This window comes from Andrographis paniculata, unplaced genomic scaffold (genome assembly GCF_009805555.1).
Source record: "Andrographis paniculata isolate CXL003 unplaced genomic scaffold, ASM980555v1 Contig87END, whole genome shotgun sequence".
NCBI lineage: Eukaryota > Viridiplantae > Streptophyta > Magnoliopsida > Lamiales > Acanthaceae > Andrographis > Andrographis paniculata.
The window spans coordinates 2566078-2583221 of NW_026137625.1; the positions used below are offsets into that span (position 1 = coordinate 2566078).

Consider the following 17144-nt stretch of genomic DNA (forward strand, 5'->3'; position numbering starts at 1 on the left):
GCAATTAATAGAAAAATATTATACTTTCTCATTTGCAACATTTAATAAATATAATATTTTAGTGATAATTAGAGTATTTTTTATGTAAATATTATTTTATTTTTATATCTTAATTCAATTATATTTATATAAATAAATGAATATTTGATGATATTTCTAATATATATAGCAGTAAACACTTACTAGAATATAAAATACTCCATCAGTCTCACTTTAAAGGGCTTTTGGACTTTTGTAGTAGATTAAATAAATAATAGTATTTTATTAGTTAATGAAAATTAATAAAATAATTTTAAGTTTTGTCATTTGACTATAAACTAATTGTATGTGTAATAGTACGTTTGTAATTTAGATAAAAAAATAAATATATTTTGGTTATGGCCGTCTCGAACTTTTTCAAGATCTTGAGTAAAAATAAATGATAGGTCTGGTAAACACATGATTTTTTTTTCAAAAAAAAATACTATCAACGAATAATATAATAATAAATTTCATAAAAAAAATTTATATTAATTATATATACAATAAATAAAATATATGTGTCCGGTAAGAGATGACCGATTGGTGTGGAAGTGGACTGCCGAGCCTAGTTCGTGATAAATATCTTGACTGTTATAAAATTTTACAATATTTTGATTTATAAAGCCAATAACTCAATAATAATAATAACTATAAATTCTAATTGCTACAAATATAAGATTATAAAAAGTTTGGTTAGTTTATTATAATTAGAATTGGACGGTGTAATTGTAGAAAAAAAAAATAGATAAAATTTAAATTAAATTTTAATATATCTAATAAAAATTATGAGATTTACGAATTCTCAAGGCCACGACAATGGATTAATTTTAGAAAAATTATGGTTAGAATTTAATTTTAAAATTAAAATTAGATTAGATAATTGTTGAAAAAAATATGAGATAAAATTTTAATTTTAATAGGTCGTTTTGAAGTTGAGGTTTTGAGCAATTGTTCGGGTAACTCCTCCTAAGAATCTGCTCTCATTATGGTACTAGTGTACAATTACTTTTAATGAAATATAAAATAAATACTTTTGAATTGAGACAGACAGAAACAAAAATATATATAAGACTTGAAAGAAAAGAGTCATTTTTGTTAGTTTAATTAATTAATTAATCATATTTGAATTTTGATTATTTTGAATTATCTTATATAATTAAACTAACCTTAAATTGTGCCCACTTTTCTCCCATTAAGTCTATCACATTCAAAATATACTTGAGAAGTGACATTTTTTATTATAAATAATCTCACATACGGGTTACTAAAACTACTCTCAGAAAATCAAAATACACAATCGCTATTTGAGAGCCAGAGTTTGGCAACATCATGTTAGGGTTTCAAGATCTGGCAACGGATTCCAAAGTTTGGCAACATCCTCTCAATCTACTGTTTGCTTGAAGAAGAGAGTATTGAGAACAAATTTAATTTTTAGCAATGGCTGAAAATTTATTTAAATTCCGCTTCCGCTAACATATTTGATTATATGTTTATTTTTTAACAAATTTTTTATGTTAAGAATGATCAAAACTAAGAAAATAAATATCTTCTATTTGAACTGACAACATATATGAATTTAAGCTATATGCATTTATATTTTTAAATGGATTTGTCTCATCAAATTTATCTTTGTAAAGCCATATAATTAAAAAAAAAAAAAGAAAAAAAAAATCCAAATTACTACTAATGGTGTAAATATTAATAATTATAGAATATACAATATTATATATATATATATATATATTTGTTTTGTATTTTTAGAAAGCAGAGACGAGTAAAGATTAGTGACAGTCACTATCAATTTTGTCTAATCACTATATACACGTTTACTTTTATTGATTTATTTTATTTATTTATTTTTCCTTATTTTCTAATAATAATAATAATAATAATAATAATAATAATACATCACACGCTTTCAACCGTGATATTTTCTAGAAAAAAAAAAAAAAATGTAATATAAATTTAAACGCGTTCATACCTCCAACATACAAAAATTATAATGATAATAATGACAATCATTACCAATAATAAAATGAACATGTTTGTTTGTGTTTTTTTAGATATGTTAATTTGAAATTCAAATGAAAAAACAAAAAGTAAATTTTGGATATGAAATATGAATTTGATTGAATATTTTGAAAAAAAAAATAGATATATAGTTTAACAAATATTTATTTTATTAAAAATAAAATAATATATATTACAAAAAAGCACATAATTTATTACTTTTCTTTTATTGAAAAGTGACTAATAATTTAAACAAAATGATTATATATTTACATATATATTGTAAAGAAGTTTTACTAGAAATGGTATGCTGATGAGCAATGTTGTTTCTCGGCATGGAATGAAATTAAATACTTCATCCGTCTTATAATAAAGTATCAATTTTTTTTATTTTAGTCCGTTCCAATGATAAAGTATTTATTTTCTTTTTTAGTAACTGTACTATCTACCTAACATTACAAATACTCTTACAACTTACAATATATTATACAAATGTCATTACTTTTATATCACACGTACTAATAAGATTATTTTAGTCATTTCTACTTTATTTCTACTATATCCCAATATAATATTAATATTTCTAAAACTACGTGAAAAAACAAATGAATATTTAGTTCCAGACGGAGGGAGTATTTAGTTTTAACTATAGTTTGTGATACGCGCATTTCACATTTATATATTAATTTAATATAATAATCTCTCCGTCATAATTGAAATGAATCGTTTCCGATTTTGTATATAGATTAAAAAATAATACTTCATTCGTCTCACATACCTGTGTTTGCTACATTGTAGACACCGTATTTAGAAATGGTATAATTACTAAATAAATTAAGAATGTATTAGTGAAAATAATTATCGTATAATATAAATAATTATAAATTAATATTAAGATAACTAATTAGTTTAATTAAAATTAAAAAATAAATAAATTTAAAAAAGTTTAAAATGAGATTAAAGTGTGTAATCATTTTTCAAAAAATGAAAGTGACATGAAATGTGGGACGGACAAAAACGGCAAACGTGGACATGATATGTGGGACGGAGGAAGTAGTATTTTTTATTAGTCAATAAAAATATATATGAAAATTTTTTATATTTTTGTCTTTCGACTCCATTTATAAAGTAATTATATATATAATGGTATATTTTTAATTTAAATAAAAATTAAAAATATTTTATTATTTGTGCATAATTACTTTCTTATAAAATAAGAAAGATATTTTTGAGAAAGACAAAAATAATTAAAAAAAAAACTGTATTTTAATTTATAACGGACGAAGTAGTATTTATAATTACTAAAACGAAAAATAAATATTTCAAAGTTTAAATAATAAAAAAATGAAAAATGAAAAAATAATACTTTTGAGCATTATAGATAATAACTATTCCTTTTTTTTATTATGTGCTAAAGTTATGCACATGCCATTTATAATAAATAGTTTTATCCATAGATAATTTTATTATTTTTATTAACAAATAATAACCAAAATTATTACTAATTTTCTACCTATTCTACTATTTTTTTATTTATCATTTAATAAATTTCATACTCCCTCCGCTATAATTTAAAATATTTTTTTATTATTTTTGTTCCTCCAATTCAAAATTATCAATTTTTTTTCTAGTAAAATTAATCATACAGTAATACTAAAAATATTCTTTTTATTAATTTTATTTGTCTCACACAAAAATACTTATTTTATTATTATTATTTTTAATAGTAAAATTAATCGTGCAGTAATACCAAAACACCCTTAAAGTATTTAAATTACAAACATATCACTGTATATACAATTATTTTATACAGAAAGTAAATAGTAAAAATGTCAAAATATCTTACACATTTTCACTAAACAATAAAATACTACTTCCTCCGTCCCGTCTACCGTTTCTGTCCGTCTCACGTCTCATCTCACTTTCCTTTTTTGGAAAATGATTAAGCATCTTAATCTCATTTTAAATTTTTTATTTTTTTAATTTTAATTAAATTAATTAGTCATCATAATTTTAATTTAAAATGATTTATATTATAGGCTAATTATTTTCACTAATATATTATTAATTATCTATTCATTATACTTATTCTAAATTCTTGTGTCTACAATACCCAAGACACCCAATGTGAGACGGAGGGAGTATTATTTATTAATTTATTACAAAATTGGTATATCTCTCATAACCATATTTCTCTAAATTTTACTATTGATTCTTCGTTTCTCAAAATATATGCACTTTTTCTCCCACAAAAAATCGCATCAAATATTATTTTAATATTAAACACAAACCAATTTTTCTCAAACTCACTAAAAAAAACACAACCTAAATGACTCATTTTAAAAGGGACAGAATGGGTATTCTATTTTAATTTATTTTTTACCTACAACCCATTTTAACGTTAAAATATTGTTCTTTTAGTTTTCATGCCGAATCAAATTTATACTCCTTCCGTCATACAAATGTGTACCCATTTGATCGGATGCGGATTTTAATAAAAGTGAACAATAATTATTAATTTTTTTTTATAATAAAAAACAGTACAAAAGTGAAATAATTTTTTACTTAAAAAGAAAAATAAGCATATTTTTCGATGATAACTCAAAAAAGAAAATGAACATAGATTTGAACGACGGAGGGAATATAATTTTACTTTTACTGAAAGGAGGGAATATATTTTAACCTGAGTCAAACTTTGGTTAGTCGAGTTTGAATCCGTTGAATTAGACAAATTTCTACTATATACGAATAAAGTCAACTTATTTAGCAATTTTATTAATTATTACAAGTGAAATTTATTCACTTGAAAATTTATTCAACAATTTTTATCATCTCCCACTCACTTTTCCCTAGTATGAATAAGTCAAATTTAAAAATTAAAAAATATAAAAATATATTGTTTTTCCTTTGAAATTATATTATTCTTTATAAAAACAATTATACACACTTTAGATAAAAATACAATATACTCCCTCCGTCCCGCCCATTGAAAGGTTACTATTTTTTATTTTCGTCCGTCCCAAAACAAGGTTACTATTTCCTAATTTAGTAATTGTACTACCTACTTCACATAATAAATACCCTTTTAACTTACAATATATTACACAAATGTCATTACTTTTATATTATACCATACTAATAGAGGTATTTTTGTCTTTTTTTACTACAATACAATATAATACTAATATTAAAAAATCTTCTTGCGGAACGGAGTGAGTACTATTTTTGTTCGGGAAGAATTTGACGTATTTGATTAGTGATACAATATTTAAAATAATAGAGTTAAATTAATGATAATAATTATGATATTATTTTTATTTTTTATATGAATAATATAGTTGATATAAATGATGTGTTGTTTATATCCATACCATGATGTGTATAATAATGCACAGTAATTACAACTATCAAGACAAATATCCTGTCCATCCCACATAATTTGTCTCTATTTTCTATTTATGTTCATCGCACATCACTTGTACACTTTAATTACATTTTAAATTTTAAATTTTAAATTTTATAATTTTTTTAATTTTAATCAAATTATTTACTTATTTTAATCTTAATTTATAATTATTTTTACTAATACACTTCCTAATTACTTATTAATTATATTTTATATAAATTTTCATATCTATAATAATAAACCCAAAATATCTTAGAGATGGAATACTGTATAAAATAATATCATGAATAACAGAATATTAATAAATAAGGAAAATAATAATCTCTCCGTCCCACATAATTTGTCACTATTTTATATTTTCGTCCGTCCCACGTAACTTGTCATTTCTATTTTTGGAAATATAATTATGCACTTTAATCGCATTTTAATTTTTAAATTTTATAATTTTCTTAATTCTATTTAAACTATTTATTTATCTTAATCTTAATCTATAATTATTTTTACTAAATAATAATTATTTTTACTAATACACTTCTTAATTACTTACTAATTATACTTTACCTAAATTCTCGTATCTATAGTAATACAACCATATTACATTAGACGGAGGGAATAGTAAATCGTAATTTATTTCTGGTCGGAAGTGTAGGACAGTAGGCCATTGTCGGGGTTGTGTTTCCAAAAAAAATTTGAAGTTAAATACTCTACATCATGATTAATTATACTTAAGTAAAATATAATTAAAAATATATATTCCCTTCGTTACAATACAATAGTTTTATTTACTATTTTTATCTGTTTTAAAAAATAGTTTTATTTTTATAAATAATCATATCACTATAAAAGTACTCTTACTTTTTTATTATTATTACACAATTGCTACTACTTTTTACGCTAATACACTCACAAAGGTAAAAAAAGTCTTTTACCCATGTTTTCTACCCACTATAGTTCTAGGACGGAGGGAGTATTGTTCTCTCCGTCTCGGCTATCGTGTCTGTTACTCTCTCCTTGTCGTTTATTGTGTTTTTTTTTTACTATAGGTATGAGAATTTAAAAGAAGTATAATTAGTAAATAATTAAAAATATATTAGTAAAAATAATTATTTTATTATAAAAATAATTTTATATTAAGATTAAGATTAAAACAAATTTAAAATTTAATTTTAAAATATGATTAAAGTGTATAATCAATTTTTTTAAAAAAGAAATGACAAATTACGTGGGACGGATGATTATTTTTAATATATAATAATTATTTTTACTTATACTTCTTAATTATTTACTGATTATACTTTACCTAAATTCTCATATCAAATTATCATATCTATAATAATATATCCATATTATTTAGGATAGAGAAAGTAACATTTTAAGTGTACGGTTTCTCTTATATTATCTCTTTAATTTTATTCAAAAATAAAAACCCGGTCATTTTATTCTTTCATTATTTTCATTCAAGATTACTTTAATTTTATTTTTTAATAAATAAATACTTATATTTATATTACAGTTCTCTACTTATTTAAAAATACTATTAATTTATATTAATTATAAATAAATAAAAATATTTTTTATTCAATTATATTATAAAAAAATTATTTTTTATAAAATGTTATGAGAAATAGACAATAGTGTTTAAATAATAAAATAATATCGTTAATTTATTAAATTATATTTTTTTTAAATATTAAATTATATTTTTTTATATTTTTCTTAAATTAATTATTATTTGAAGCAATTTAATTTTATTTACACTTAATTATCAATTTAAAAAGTATAATTTTTATTTACACAAATCATTTTGTAATCCCTTTGTCCCGCAGTCTAGTGTAATCGAATTACTATAAACACAAAAATATATGTTTAGTTTAAATTAAAATTAAACTAATTAATACATCTAATTAAAATTAAATTTTTTTTAATAAAATTAAAATATATAATTATTTTTTTTAAAAAAACAATGACATAAAATGCGAGGTAGAAAGCAGTAAATAGGACGAAGAAAATATATTTCCTCTGTTCCACTTAATTTGTCTATTTTTTTTATTTTTCTCCGTTTCACATAATTTGTCATTTGGAAATATAATTATATATTTAATTGTATTTTAAAATTCATTACTTATAAAAAAAATATTTTAATTAAACTATTTAGTCATTTTAATATATAATTATTTTTATTAAATTATAATTATTTTTATTAATACACTTTTTAATTAGTTACTCGTTACACTGTACTTAAAACTTGTGTAAGCTAAAAGAGTATTTTATAATTGATCACTCTATTTGTCCTGAACTAATTTACTCCCTCCGTCTCAAAAGATTTGTCTTTGTTTTTCTATTTTCGTCCGTCCCAAAACAATTGTCTTGTTTCCTTATTTAGTAACCGTGGTTCCCACTTTATAACAAAATTATTTATACTTTTCCATACTACCCATAATTATTACTCTAACATACTTTTTAAAATCCTTTAAAAACCAATGGCATTTTAGTCATTTACATTCTACTTTATACCCACTCTCAATTAAATACTGTTATTCCTTAATTTTTGTGCAATCTCTCGATAAGACACCTTTTTTTTTTGGACAGAAGGAGTATTTATTATATTATTAAAATTATATATTTATTATATCATCGGATTATATAAATATAAAATACTTCCTCAATCTCATTTACCACTATCATGTTCATTTTTCTATTTTTTGCCTCTGCTTATTTTGTCATTTTTATTCTTTTGGAAAAGAATTTTATACACTTTAATATCAGTTAAAAAATTTTAATATATGATTTTTTTAAAATTATATTAATTAGTTATTTTAATCTTAATAAAAAATTATTTTTATTATATAATAATTAGTTTTATTAATACATTATTGATTATTTACTAATTATATTCTGTCTACCCAAATAAAGATAATATATATATATATTCAAATAATCCCTTTGTCCAAAAAAAAAATGTCTTATTGGGAGTGAGACGAGAATTAAAGAATAATAATATTAAAAGTGAACATAAAGTAGAAGGTAAAAGATTAAAATACTCTTGTTTTTCGAATTATTTTTAAAATAAGTTAAACTAATAATTATGGGTAGTTTAGAAAAATAGGAATAATTTTATTATAAAGCGAGACCACGATTACTAAATAAGAAAACAAGACAACGGACGAAAATGAAAAAACAAGACAACTCTGTTGGGACGAAGATAGTATATAACAAAAATACTACTCCCTCCCGTCTCATAACTAAATATCCATTTGCTTTTTGCACATAGTTTTAGAAATATAAGTATTATATTTGAATGTAGTAGAAATAAAATATAAATGACTTAAATAACCTTATTAATACGTCTGATATAAATGTAATGATATTTGTGTAATATATTGTAAATTGTAAAAGTATTTATAATGTTAGATAAACAGTATATTACTAAAAAAATAATATTTTATTATAGAACGAAGTAAAATAGAAAAATAAAAAGTTTATTATTACGAGATAGGAATGTACTCCCGATATAGTAGTAAAAGCAAGACGTGTAGGAGTAATAAATAGAAATGTACTGAAGGAGTAATAAATATTCGTAAATCCAAACGCAATTATTAATAAATAAATAGATAAATAAAAATTCGTCACCTTCTTTTCAGTTCAGCCCTCCATGTCTGTGGGGTCCACACCTGCCTAAGGCAAAGATGATATTATCATTTTACTGACTGACTGATTGTGTGTTTCTGTGTCTCTCTCTATATATTTCTCTCTGTGTATTTGAGGTGAGGTAAGGTCGGCATCCATGGCGGGTCAGCCTTTCCACTAACCCTCAATTACTCGCTCACTCTTTTGCTTTATTCCTTTTCTTTTCTCTCTCTCTCTCTATCCGTCCTTAAAATTATCATTCCAATCCCAATTCATCCCCCCCTTTCTCTATCTTCCCATCATCAATCATCAGGAAGACAAGTGATGAAAACCACCACACGATCTATCTAATTGAAATTTTGGAATTGGACAGAGATATAATATAAGCGAGTTCTTCGTCGTCATCTTCTTCTTCTCCTTCTTCTTTCATTATTTTGTAATACAAAAACACGGCAATGATTCTGTGGCACATGTGAGAGAGAGAAATAAAAATAGAGAGAGGTAGTTTGCCTGATTCTCTTCTCTTCGCTCTTCGCGCTTATCCCCTCCAATCTCAAATTATTCTCTGTTTTTCTCTTCCCGATGATTTTACTCTGATACATACACACAGATTCTGATTCTGAAGCGGTTTTGATCTGATCGCTTCTCTTTAATTTGTTTGTTTTGCAGAGCAGTAGCGAAAGCGACATCTCACCGACCGCCGAATATTCGTTGTTCGAGCCTGTGATTTGCCCAATCGATGAAGATGACGATGATGATAGAGGATTCCTTTCTGATGATTTGAGAGATTTCTGCCACTGCGAGGCTGTTGATCTTTCCAGTTAGGTAATTTTGTTCTTCCTGTTAGAAAGGTTTCTGGAGTATTCTAATCTATAGGTTTTTGGATTTCTCTAGAAAGTCAGCTAGTTTTCTTTGAATTTCTGATCTCGCAGAAACCGTCAATTAGGGTTTCAGAATCATCGCCTCAAGTTAAGAAATGTTTAGACACTGAAAAACTTTCGATACTAATCAAGTGTGGACGAGATTTGTGGATTGGTGATGATGGAGAAGCAAACGAGCTTCCGTACGCTGGAGAAGCAGCAGAGTTTCATGGAGAAGCAGAAGAGCTTCAGAGGATTAATGGAGAAGCAGAAGAGTTTCCGTATAGCAATGGAGCGCCAGCTCAGCTTCGGCGGCGACCGCCGGAGGAGCAAAGATTCTCCCGGTAAGCGCGGCGATTCTCCGCTGCATCTCGCCGCTCGGTCGGGAAATTTGGGGAAAGTTAAAGAAATCATTCAGAAATCCGCCGGCGCCGGCGCCAAGGATTTGCTGTCAAAGCAGAACGGCGAAGGCGAGACTCCTCTCTACGCTGCCGCCGAGAACGGCCACACGTTGGTCGTCGGCGAGCTTTTGAAGCATTCCGACGTCGAGACTTCGTCTATTCCCGCGAACAATGGCTTCGATCCGTTCCACGTCGCCGCCAAACAAGGCCATCTCGGTACTCTCCGATTTCCCCTGCCTCCATTGAAGCCGCCGTAGTTTCGAACAAAATTAATCCGTTTATAAATCTGCAGAGGTGTTGAAGGAGCTGCTGCGGTTCTTTCCGAGCTTGGTGATGACGACGGACTCGACGAATTCGACAGCCTTGCACACGGCGGCAGCGCAGGGGCACGTCGACATTGTCAATCTGCTTCTCGACATCGACTCAAACCTTGCCAAAATTGCGCGAAACAACGGCAAGACCGTGCTCCACACGGCCTCCCGAATGGGCCATTTGCAAGTGGCCAAGGCTCTATTGGAAAAGGATCCGACCATCAGCTTCAGGACCGATAGGAAAGGCCAGACTGCATTGCATATGGCCGTCAAGGGACAGAGCGTCGAGATCGTCGCGGAGCTGATCAAACCCGATCCGTCCGTGCTGCGGTTGGAGGATAACAAGGGGAACACGTCGCTCCATATCGCAACGAGGAAGGGCCGTAATCAGGTTACGGCTATACCTTCATTTATAATCGACGCCTTATTAAACGAGTCGACTATAACATATCTGCGATGCTTTGCGTTCGACAGATTGTGGAATGTTTGATACAAAACGAGGGTATCGACATAAACGCGACTAACAGCATCGGGGAGACGCCTCTAGACATCGCCGAGAAGTTTGGAACGCCGGAATTGGCGGCCATTTTGAAACAAGCCGGAGCCGTCCATTCGAAAGATCACGGGAAGCCACAGAGCGCGGCGAAGCAGCTGAAGCAGACGGTGAGCGACATCAAGCACGACGTAGAGTCGCAACTCCAGCAGACGCGCCAGACCGGGTTCCGCGTCCGGAAGATCGCAAAGAAAGTGAAGAAACTCCACATCGAGGGCCTCAACAACGCCATCACCTCCGCGACGGTCGTGGCAGTCCTCATCGCGACGGTAGCGTTCGCCGCGATCTTCACCGTCCCCGGCCAGTACGTGGAGGAGGAGACGCCGGGGTACTCGTTGGGGGAGGCCCACATAGCCAACGACACGGCGTTCCTCATCTTCATCCTGTTCGACAGCGTGGCGCTGTTCATCTCTCTGGCCGTGGTGGTGGTGCAGACGTCGTTGGTGGTCATCGAGCACAAGGCGAAGAAGCAGCTGATGTTCGTGATCAACAAGCTCATGTGGCTCGCCTGTCTGTTCATCTCCATCGCGTTCATCTCCCTCACCTACATCGTCGTTGGCCCCCACGAGCAGTGGCTGGCTGTTTACGCCACCGTGGTCGGAGGCACGATCATGACGGCCACGATCGGGTCGATGTGCTACTGCGTGGTTCGCCACAGGCTAGAGGATTCGAAGATGAAGAGTGTTAGGAGGAACGGGACTCTTTCGCGGTCCTTCTCCATGTCTATGGCGTCGGACCCGGAGATGTATAGCGAAAGGTATAAGAGGATGTACGCCGTGTAGACAAGGTTAGGTATATACGTCGGATGTAAGCTCGAATTTGTCGGACGGGCGCTCGGAAGCGAACTTTCCGGAAACTTCTATACAACACAATATATATCCCTCTCTCTCCGTATATACATATATACTTGCAATATATGTACGGTAGGAGATCAAGAGGTTCCTATTAGCCATAGATGTTTTGTATATAAAATAAGTATCGAATCGAAAGGTCGAAATCTAAAACTACATTATCTTATCAACAATTAAACTAAAAACTAATTGCTTAGTTAAAATTAAATCAATACATGATCAACGATCATCTCATCTCATCTCTAGAGGATAAGAAGGAATGAAAATAATATACCTCTTATATATGTATATTTTGCTGCATGAAATAATTATCGACGAATGTTCAATACGTGTTAGTGAGATCTCCGGTTGGAACTTCCGCTGCGCTTTGTGCTACCATTGCCCTTCGGGTTCGCGGAAAGATCCCCCAAGAAGTTGCCTTTCGAATTCACGCAAATATCGCCCGAGAAATGGTGCTGCACAATTGTTCGATGAGTCCTCGCCTCCGTCGAGCAACTTCCTCGTACGGACACTAACAGAACCACTTCTTTATCCTGAGTGTCCTCGCACCACCAGCTTTGAGGAAACCCGTCACCGCCGAGCTCTTCCTGCGCATGGAAGTCTTCGTGCCGTATCGAGATCTCTATAGCTTGATCGGGATTTATCATGCCGGCAGCAGGAAAGACCTGTAGGACAAATTCGATCGATAATAATAATTTCCGGAATTCGTAGTCTTCGAAAACCAATTTTGCGATATGTACATAGGAAACATACCTCGAGCCATCGAGGCAAACCGAGTGCGCCTCTGGGGAGGACATCGGAAGCTACTTCGTCCTCTGCCGCGATCGATTGGCCGAGACATCTAATTTCAAAGAAAACGATGTCTTTCCCGCTTCTGTTAGTGATTTTCAAACCGGATGATTCGTGGTTCTGTAGAGTGATTCTTTCGGCACTGATGCTCGTTTCGGGAACAAATCGAAGTGCTTCTCGGCTGGACCGTATATTATCGTTCGACTGAAGTATAGTCCCGAACTCTTCCCTCCTTATTGATCGATCGACATGAGCAATTTCCAAATGGAACTTGCAGCGCACCGGCTTATGATCGCTTTCAGTCACGTCCATGCACGCCCCGTACCTTCGACACCAATCGAACAAAACGATTATTACAAAAAACTAAGGTATCTCAGATCGAAACATAATCGAGGCAACGTACAAGAACCTACTCGAATATAGAAGCCACAATAGGGCAGACGAGGCTACATTGTTCGAGAGGGAATGATCGGTTGTCCCGATACAATACTCTATCACACCATGCCGGGATTCGCTTCTTCTCACCCGAATCATACCCTACGCGAACAAAATGAAAGGAATCACACGAGTTTTTGCCTATAATCGCAATCCAAGCGATAAAAAATAGTTCTCGAAATGGAACTAATCGACTAACCATCAATCCAAAGTGCAAGACATTACCTCCTAATCCAGGCTTTCCGCGTTCGAATTTATAAGTAGGCGGGAATTTGATGATCGCCTCGCGCATTCCTTGAAAAGCTTTACCAGCCTTCATCTCAGCTCTCAGCTGATCTTTCTCGCGGAGCCAATCGAAGCTCCTTTGAGAAACGAAGTCTCTAGCTTCGTCGTATGAGATACCGAATAAGCGATAATTAAAATCGCCGAAGAAAATGACCATATCTGCTTCAGCAAGATCTGGCCTGTCCTCATCAGGAGTTTCTTCTGTGACCTATAGAAGTAACAAAATCGCAATAAGACGATAATCGAAAATAAGAAAGCAGAAAAGGGAAGAAGTCGTGGTCGACATTCAAAATACAAAAACACGGCGTACATTTGGGGAGCGAAGCATCTGAGCAGCAGATGAAACGCTGGCTGCAATACAGAGGATCCATGGCCAGCCACAAGAATAAAGCAGCCAAAATAAATACGTGGAGAAGACAATAGTGCAAGACAAGTACAGGTTGCGCAGCATACCAGCAGCGTTGCCGAGATTGCTAGATGCTCGGATGAAATTCATCGTCCGATATATATGATCGAAATCAGCGTTTCGACGATTCACTGCTTCCAAATGAGCAGCTAGATGACAGTTCACGAAACATATGATTCGATCGAATACCCTCAATCTCAAACCAACCCCTCCCTGCATTTGTCGAAAGTATCGAACTGATTTACATCGTGCTTGTTACGAGAAAAAAATAGACCTAAACTTTGATCGGGAAATGAAACAACCTCGTTACCTTGTTCCCAATTGCGCGGCCGAATCCACAAGCAACTGCTGCGACGTCGAGATCCCCAACATGAGTCCGGAGAGTCTTTCTCACCCTGAGAAGAACAACAGACAAATGATCAGAAGATGTATATAAACAAGAACTATGTTAGAACTTTATCGAACGAAATTATTGGCAGAATTTGCATCGGTATGATAGTTATAGGCTTCAACAATTCTATTCATACATCGAAAATGCGATGAACACAGCAGCAATGCGAAAATATACCATATTGCTATCATTAGACCAGCCAATTGCCGAGAACCCACACGTTCGAATATAGATTCTTCGTCCAAAACTTCACCTATGCGATCTTGCCACCACTGGCCGGTAGCACTTCCTTCGATCCCTACCTAAAATAACCGATAGCTGTTATGATGAAATCGAACATTTATGAAGTGGTATTCAAATCTATAAATGTTTAAAGAAACTCTTAAACATTTCTTACTTACGCTTTCTTTCGCGGCAGACATCGCTAGAAAACCAGCTCCCATTTCGACTTCTTGCAGTCCAACAACTACGATGCCAACATCCGATACTGCAGAACCGAGCCACGACTTGATGGAATCACGAGAAGCCTTTTCTTGGCCAACATTCCATGTCCCGACTAAGATTCTTATATTCTCCAACCTCGTATACGTCATTTCTTTGTCAGCTAATTCAGATCGAACTATGCTATCCACTTGTTCTGGCGACGAAATGTTCCATCCCCGTATACCACCATGAGTTGCCAAACTATAAATCGAACCATTGCCTACGACTAACTTTATAACCGATCCATTATGCGCCACCCAGCTTGCAAGAAGCTTTCCTTCAAGGTCGAGCAACTGCACCATACCGCTCACGTAGCCAACCCATATTCTCGACCCGTACGAGCAAAAGCATAGAATACCACAAGGATGATGAGTGAAGTCTTGCAAACGGTTGCCATTCCCATCCCATTGGATCAATAAGCCATTCGAAGATCCGGTCCAGATAGAGCCGTTGGATGCAAGCACTATAGCTTCTGTTTTCTTCTCTTCGGTAAAACTCCCCTTTGTTGCTCTGCGAACTGCGTCTGCAGCGCCTATTAAAGCGTTCCGAGACCGCTGCAAAAAGCTTTGCGATTTCTCCTTCTTAGGCTTCGAAACGACCTTAACATTTGTCTCATCTTCGCACCCTTGATCTTGAGCTGTTGGCGTCTCGACTCGATTCTCCACCTGGCCCTCTATGTTGAATACTTTTAGAAGCTCTCGTGTACGAGCATCCCTGTTGAACCAAATAATCACCGAGTAAATTGCCAAGAACGAACAATACATATTGTAGTAACTATAATTTGATATAACTTGGATTAGAACAGACAGAAGATGCAGATTAGAACAGTACCATAGCGAGAAGGCCATAGAACAAACACCCCAGATTCTGCCTCGGACGTTATCGGATAGCAAACACTTAACATCGGAAGAAGGAATACTACAAGGACCACTATTCGCAGCTTGGCTTTTGAGATCAATAATCGATTTCTCGACCAACAGAGAAGCCATATGTTTTTCCTCCGGCGACATAGACATTGATTTTTCCACAGCTTCCCATGGCCAGACTTTTATGTATCCATTCTCAGTCCCCGACCAGATATCGCCTATAGATCCACGCCATAAAGTTACTTACGAAACGAAATTAAATAATAGGATTTTGAAAGGACCTTATAGAATGAAAAAGGATTCACCATAAGAAGAAATCTCCAGGGCAAGAACAGGATTTCGATGCGCCTGCCAGGAAAGACATTCCTCGAAAGTATTGTCATCGGAGAGCTCAAGATCCATCTTCCAACATCGGATTCTACCGTCTTTATGCCCACTCCACACCAATTTAGCCCCTTGATCGACAACCATACACATTGCTGGGGATGTGCTTGTTGATTCGCAAAATGGAGCTGCATCCTCGTCGCCTCTCGGCAACCTCCCTCCAACCCCAAGCCCCGGCTTGTATGTATCCGAATAGCTCCATACTCTCACTCCTGATTCCAGCCCTGCCCATAGCTGTGTTTCTGTGCTGGCGATTGTCCGTAGAAATCTTCCGACCTGGATAGCATCGACATATCGAAATGGATTTTAGAGAGAACGGAATATCACTTAGCTAAGAACAAACTAACAGCAGAAGCTTAGCATCTCATTACTAAATTGTGGTTAGCATCAATGGCGTTTCAGGCAATTCATCATTCAATTAGGTTACAACACCTGAACAATTTGAAATTCTCACAGGCAATTCAACAAGTTTGCAATCCATGGTGTTCAAGCTATGTCGATGATGTTATGTATGAAGTCACTGGTCGAATTTATGCTACAGATCGAAATAAATGCACTGCAAAAAAGCAAGGGGAAAATACTACGTACCTGAGTTTCCCTCAGAGGGTGTGGCCGGAGTTCGACGCACGGCGGGCGGCTAGGGTTCACCGGCGCTCTCTTCGGCACCTTAAATATTCCTGCTCCACCGCCGCTCGCCGTAAACTCCGTCAGCGGACAATTCTGAGAGCCATCGCCGCCGCCGTCCTCCGCTGCACCCATTCCCTGGCTATACTGACGGTAATCGACGAGGCGATCACTGACGAACCCCACGGGACCTGACGTCGCGGAACGAGGATATATCCCGGCGCCGCTCTCGCCGCCGGCGGGATGGTGGTTCGAAATCCGGTTCTCGTTGAGGCTCCGGTTCCGGAGCTGGTGGTGGCGCTTGTGGTTCGTGCCGGTGCTCGTCCTAAGCTGCTGGCTAATCGATTGCGCCTTCCGGCGCGGCGGCGAGTCGGATATCCCCGCCAACGCCAGCCTGTCGTCCTCCTCCATTTTCGATTAGGGTTTGCCCTTCCTCCAGAA

General features: G+C 33.4%; 2 protein-coding genes across 6 annotated transcripts; one reads left to right on the forward strand and one right to left on the reverse strand.

Annotated features, from left to right (window-relative positions):
* The first annotated feature begins 9185 nt into the window (after nucleotides 1-9185).
* LOC127242546 (ankyrin repeat-containing protein At5g02620-like) lies at nucleotides 9186-12143 on the forward strand. 4 transcript variants are annotated; one of them, XM_051262119.1, is made up of 5 exons: nucleotides 9186-9565; nucleotides 9734-9889; nucleotides 9997-10541; nucleotides 10618-11027; nucleotides 11111-12143. In XM_051262119.1, the coding sequence occupies exons 3-5, from the start codon at nucleotides 10103-10105 to the stop codon at nucleotides 11969-11971; spliced, it is 1710 nt and encodes a 569-aa protein (XP_051118076.1). In that variant the 5' UTR covers nucleotides 9186-9565; nucleotides 9734-9889; nucleotides 9997-10102; the 3' UTR covers nucleotides 11972-12143. The 4 variants fall into 4 exon arrangements, with proteins under 4 accessions (XP_051118076.1, XP_051118079.1, XP_051118078.1 ...); XM_051262122.1 differs by having other exon boundaries at nucleotides 9734-9884; XM_051262121.1 differs by having other exon boundaries at nucleotides 9739-9889.
* Nucleotides 12144-12167: 24 nt separating this feature from the next.
* Nucleotides 12168-17133, reverse strand: LOC127242545 (type I inositol polyphosphate 5-phosphatase 12-like). 2 transcript variants are annotated; one of them, XM_051262118.1, is made up of 12 exons: nucleotides 16668-17133; nucleotides 16001-16355; nucleotides 15661-15913; nucleotides 14748-15543; nucleotides 14524-14648; nucleotides 14266-14350; nucleotides 14003-14168; nucleotides 13860-13900; nucleotides 13490-13757; nucleotides 13243-13366; nucleotides 12794-13154; nucleotides 12168-12705 (listed from the first exon to the last, which is right to left on the reverse strand). In XM_051262118.1, exons 1-12 carry the CDS (start codon nucleotides 17112-17114, stop codon nucleotides 12373-12375), a joined length of 3354 nt encoding a protein of 1117 aa, XP_051118075.1. In that variant the 5' UTR covers nucleotides 17115-17133; the 3' UTR covers nucleotides 12168-12372. The 2 variants fall into 2 exon arrangements, with proteins under 2 accessions (XP_051118075.1, XP_051118074.1); XM_051262117.1 differs by having other exon boundaries at nucleotides 13860-14168.
* Nucleotides 17134-17144: the final 11 nt, after the last annotated feature.

Bases quoted from the DNA above. Each gene is read 5' to 3' on its own strand.
- LOC127242546 (XM_051262119.1), top strand. From the start codon at position 10,103: ATGATGGAGAAGCAAACGAGCTTCCGTACGCTGGAGAAGCAGCAGAGT. The intron at 10,542-10,617 runs GTACTCTCCGAT...ATAAATCTGCAG, and splicing joins CGCCAAACAAGGCCATCTCG to AGGTGTTGAAGGAGCTGCTG. The intron at 11,028-11,110 runs GTTACGGCTATA...TGCGTTCGACAG, and splicing joins CGAGGAAGGGCCGTAATCAG to ATTGTGGAATGTTTGATACA.
- LOC127242545 (XM_051262117.1), bottom strand. From the start codon at position 17,114: ATGGAGGAGGACGACAGGCTGGCGTTGGCGGGGATATCCGACTCGCCG. The intron at 14,169-14,265 runs GTAACGAGGTTG...CGACAAATGCAG, and splicing joins GCCGCGCAATTGGGAACAAG to GGAGGGGTTGGTTTGAGATT. The intron at 13,155-13,242 runs GTAGGTTCTTGT...TTGGTGTCGAAG, and splicing joins ATTGTGGCTTCTATATTCGA to GTACGGGGCGTGCATGGACG.